General features: G+C 34.6%; 1 protein-coding gene across 1 annotated transcript; it reads right to left on the bottom strand.

Moving 5' to 3' along the window:
- Nucleotides 1–1,915: 1,915 nt before the first annotated feature.
- LOC114721386 (uncharacterized) lies at nucleotides 1,916–3,949 on the bottom strand. Its single transcript, XM_028907216.1, has 2 exons — nucleotides 3,094–3,949; nucleotides 1,916–3,019 (listed from the first exon to the last, which is right to left on the bottom strand). The coding sequence occupies exon 1, from the start codon at nucleotides 3,811–3,813 to the stop codon at nucleotides 3,202–3,204; it is 612 nt and encodes a 203-aa protein (XP_028763049.1). The 5' UTR covers nucleotides 3,814–3,949; the 3' UTR covers nucleotides 1,916–3,019; nucleotides 3,094–3,201.
- Nucleotides 3,950–4,339: the final 390 nt, after the last annotated feature.

Raw genomic sequence — 4,339 nt, 5'->3', positions numbered from 1 at the left:
AATATATAATAATTAAACAAATAAAATTTATTATAATGATGTTTCTTGAGATTTTAAAATAATTTAATAATTTTAAGAGATTTTTTAATATTTAATTTCGTTAAGCAGGATATTATTACAATTTTCTCAAGGATTTTTATGTCTTTGTGCACGTAAGAATTTCTCCCGATTTCGTTCCTCACTTCCCCTCCATTTCCATGTCCTTTCCATTTCCAAGTTATTGGTCACCGACTTACCGTTGCGGGTTCCGCTTTCTGGCCTTTTTCGAGGACAGTGCGCTCCAACACTAATCCAATTGCATCACCCTAGTCAGTGGCCAGTCACCGAAAACGAAATGACTTTCCCCACCACAGCCACGCCAATAAAATTCCATTTGCGTCCCCAAGTGATGTCTAAAATTATGATGTCTGAGAAACAAAGAATTCTTTAATTTTTTTTTTTAAATACCACAAGATTATCCAATTTTAATAAATTTCATCTAACATTATAAATGTAATCAACATTTATAAAAATTGTGAATGGCCTTAAAAAATGGCTTTGTTACTTGCTAGAAAAAATTATTAATACTTAGTAAAGTGTAATCAGTACTTGTAAAAAAATTGTAAATCGATCACCATTAATCAAAACTAAGTATTTACCTTACATACATATATATATATATATATTGCATTATATTACCAGTAAAGCATTGAAAGCCCAATAACCACCTTTAATTTTAGCACACACCATGTGATGATGGGTCAAATTTTACCTTCATCATTTTTTCGAAAAATATGAAAACGTAAAAACATCAAAACTTAGAAAATTAATTCGCGAAAACAATGTCCAGAACTAGAAGTATATTCTTATGAAACATGCTTTGTGTGTATGAAGGTCCAATTGCATAAGGAAGTGCAACTAAGTTCCCTTACTTGCCATCTATCTTCCATTCTATTCAAAATATATTATGCAACTTCATTATCAGTATTGTGATCATTTCATGAGCATATTTATTTCTCTTGAAAACCTCAATCCTTCACAAACCTTTTAGGGACCATTATCCAATAAATTTCTCAAAATGAGAATTTATCTCAAATTTTTACATTCCTTTTTCTTTTTATTATTTGCTATGATACACATTCATTTTTCTTTGTTTTTCTCAATACAAATACAATCATTTGATAAAGTGTATTAATTTCGTTAAGAAAGTATCTTATAGTTTTTTTTTTCCTCAACACATGGAGGACATCATCATCGTCAAATTAAACCATAATCTGCTACACTTTTTAAGAATTTAACAAATAAGAAGAAATAAAACGATTAACTTGTTCATTAAATAACAAATTAATAAATTAATAAAATTTTAACTAGAACAAATTTGAGCTAGAAAATTAAAATAATAATAAAATATGACTATTAATTATAAAGTAGCGTAAATATTAGTATAAACCAATAAAAATGGAGAAATAATTTAAAAGTAATTCAAAGTAAAATTAAAATGAATTTGATTTCTTAATTTGGAATAATTAATATTAATAATAAATAATAAAGCAAAAGAGATATGATGACTATAAGGACCTGGTAAGAAAAAAAAAGAAACTATAAGGACCTAATTAAAAATCAAGTGCAGTTATAAGAAAATAAAAAGGAAAAAAAACTATATAAACCTAGTTAAAAATCAGGTGAAATTATAAAAAATTACAAATTTTGAATTTTTCCTTATAGGTAAAAGCAAAAGTTGTTTCCTTTTTTTAAAATATTATCATGATAAATTTATAGAGAAGACGAGAAAAATAATAAACACCTTAACCATATCTTTATGAATTTATTAGTCCTCCGAGGCCATTCATTTCTTTCAGTGCTCCTATAAGTCATTTTTGGGGGGAAAAAATAAAAAGAAAGAAAGAAAGATGAAAGAATGATGCAGCATAAGAGATTAAGAGAACAATATAATGGAAATATGACTTTGTCCATATGTACATCAATTTGCATTATTTATATTACAGGAAAATCAAGTGTTCTCCACGAAAACCATACTAAGACAAGGGCAACAACAATAGCCACTCATAACACGCGAAGTGACTCGTGCGAGTTCAACCAGGTTCCTCTCGCCCAATCAAATTTGCAGCGGCAAACATCAGCACAAAAACAAGGAAGGCTGAGATAGTGAACCACCAACTGATGCTTGAAGGCAAAAGCATGCCCATCATTCCCAAGAATCCAAACGTGCCGATCAGAAACGCGGCTTTTTGCATCTTCTTCGCCATCGGAGGCCTTTTCTTATGCAGCACAAGAGCAGTTGAAGAAATGAAGAACGCCAGTGTAGAACAAGCCACCGCAACATAAATCAGAACCTGGTTATCTTTTGCTTTTGATGAAACAGCAAGACTGATTATAGCATTTAGAAGTTCAACAGGAAAAACTATGAACCCCAGTTTGTTGTGCTCGTGCGGTGATGATGTAGGAGGAAGGGTCACAGGGATATTAATGTAAGTATCATTAGGCCTCGAACGATTGATTTGCTGGACTGAGATTTCGGGAGAAAAAACAGCTTTTGGAGTAGAAAAAACGTCGCTAAAACTGTCTGCGATAGATCTTGCTGAGGACGAGCTAAGGGAGTGAGCAGAATTGATTACGGCAGCATCAAGATCTCGAGCTTGCTCTTCATCCTTCAACTTGGATCCTGTACATGCAAATGCTTCCAAGAATAAAGAACTAATTACAGGTACAGAACAGCGGTGAGGATATAATACTAAACTGATAAAATAAAGGATCAGTTCTGATGAGACTTGAGAGTTGTCATCGCCGTTGGAGGCTTTTATCTAACTCTTTCTCCTTTTTCAGGCCTTTCAGTCGAAGTCCTTGCTTTATCTGAGAACAGCTGTGTCTTGCACTGATGCTATCGAGATCCTTTGAAGTGAAAATTGAGCGAGAGAGAAAGGGGAAAATAGAGAGGAATTGAACCCTGACTATGGCATGGCACGCCTCTCGTTTTCTCTTATCACTTTGAAATAAATACGCTTCAAAGAATCCCAGCAACCTGTAGCATTAACAAGTATCAGTACCTTAAATAATAATAGCAGTGGAAGTAGTAGTTTGTAGATATATGCTTACCTAAAGACCAAAGGCTAGGCTTTATGCCTTTGCTCTCAGAACTGATATGAGAAACCGATGTGCATCGGTCCTCATGCTTCTCTGAGGTGAGTTTCCGTGGATCCAATATCACCCCTTTGAGCATATTATGCTTGAAAAATCATGCATAATATACACAAATTCGGGCAAGTTGGTCATGTTTAAATCAACCCTACCAAGTGATGCTTTTGCAGGCTCCTTGGTAACATGAGGATCAGAAACACGAAGCATTTCATTAAGATCCTTGGCAAGTCGAGACAAGTTCTGGTCAGAACCACCAGGACGACAAGCGAAGGGAGCAGGGGGCTGGCGGAGCAACTGAAACGGCGATGAAGGAGCTGACGCGATGACAGAAAATTTTCCCGGTTCCTCAATCAGTTTCCGTTTCTGAGAGGCTGAATCCTTGCGATGAAACTCGATCATTTTGTTGTTGTCGCTTGATGGTTGGAAGATGCTCTCTTTGAACTTTTGAGGATCCTGGGAATCATCGTCATCACGAAGATGATGCTGGGGCTTTTGGTGAGCCATGAATATAATGATGCTCGTTGACTGAACAAGAAAGGTGGAATTGTAAGGAGTATGAAGCAGATGCTTGGGTTTTTTGCGCACTGAGCTATGGATTGATTGGCAGCTAAGGGAGTGCCGCAGTTTTATACTAGATGAATAAAGCCACAACGGCTTGGAAAGAACGCAACCCCGCATCAATGGAAGAGGGGTCGAACGCCAGATCCAGGAAGATCTCTTTCTCTTCACGGGGATCTAGAAAAATCTAGTGTTCTCTGGTTTCTGAAACTAGTTTGAGGGTAAGCACCTAGGCTATACTCATTATATCTGTAATATTCAAATTTAATTTGGACAGCATTCCATAAATTTAAATTTTTAATTATTTATTTTTAATTAAAAAGTTATCTTTGAAAAAAATTAAGAAATTATCTTTATTTTAAATTTTATGCTTATTAAAATAATTATTTTTAATGTAAAACATCTAAATAAAATTTGAATGAAGATCACCCAAACTGATTTTTTTGATTTTCACACCTCAAAAATTCTAGGTTTTTGCGCGAGAAAGGTCTCTCCACTTCCATTGCTCGCCTTTCCTTCCACTTTCTTTTTCTTTATCCAAAGTATTGGTCGGCGTTATTGTCTTGCTTGTTGGCCTCCTCTGCTTCCAAGGATAGTGCGCTCCAACTCTGATCCAATTACGCGACCCTCACAAATCACTAAAAAA

This window comes from Neltuma alba, unplaced genomic scaffold (genome assembly GCF_004799145.2).
Source record: "Neltuma alba isolate B1F8T4 unplaced genomic scaffold, ASM479914v2 tig00012034_pilon, whole genome shotgun sequence".
In the NCBI taxonomy this organism is placed as follows: domain Eukaryota; kingdom Viridiplantae; phylum Streptophyta; class Magnoliopsida; order Fabales; family Fabaceae; genus Neltuma; species Neltuma alba.
Note: the sequence above shows the minus strand (reverse complement) of the source record. Positions and strands in the feature narration are given on the sequence as shown.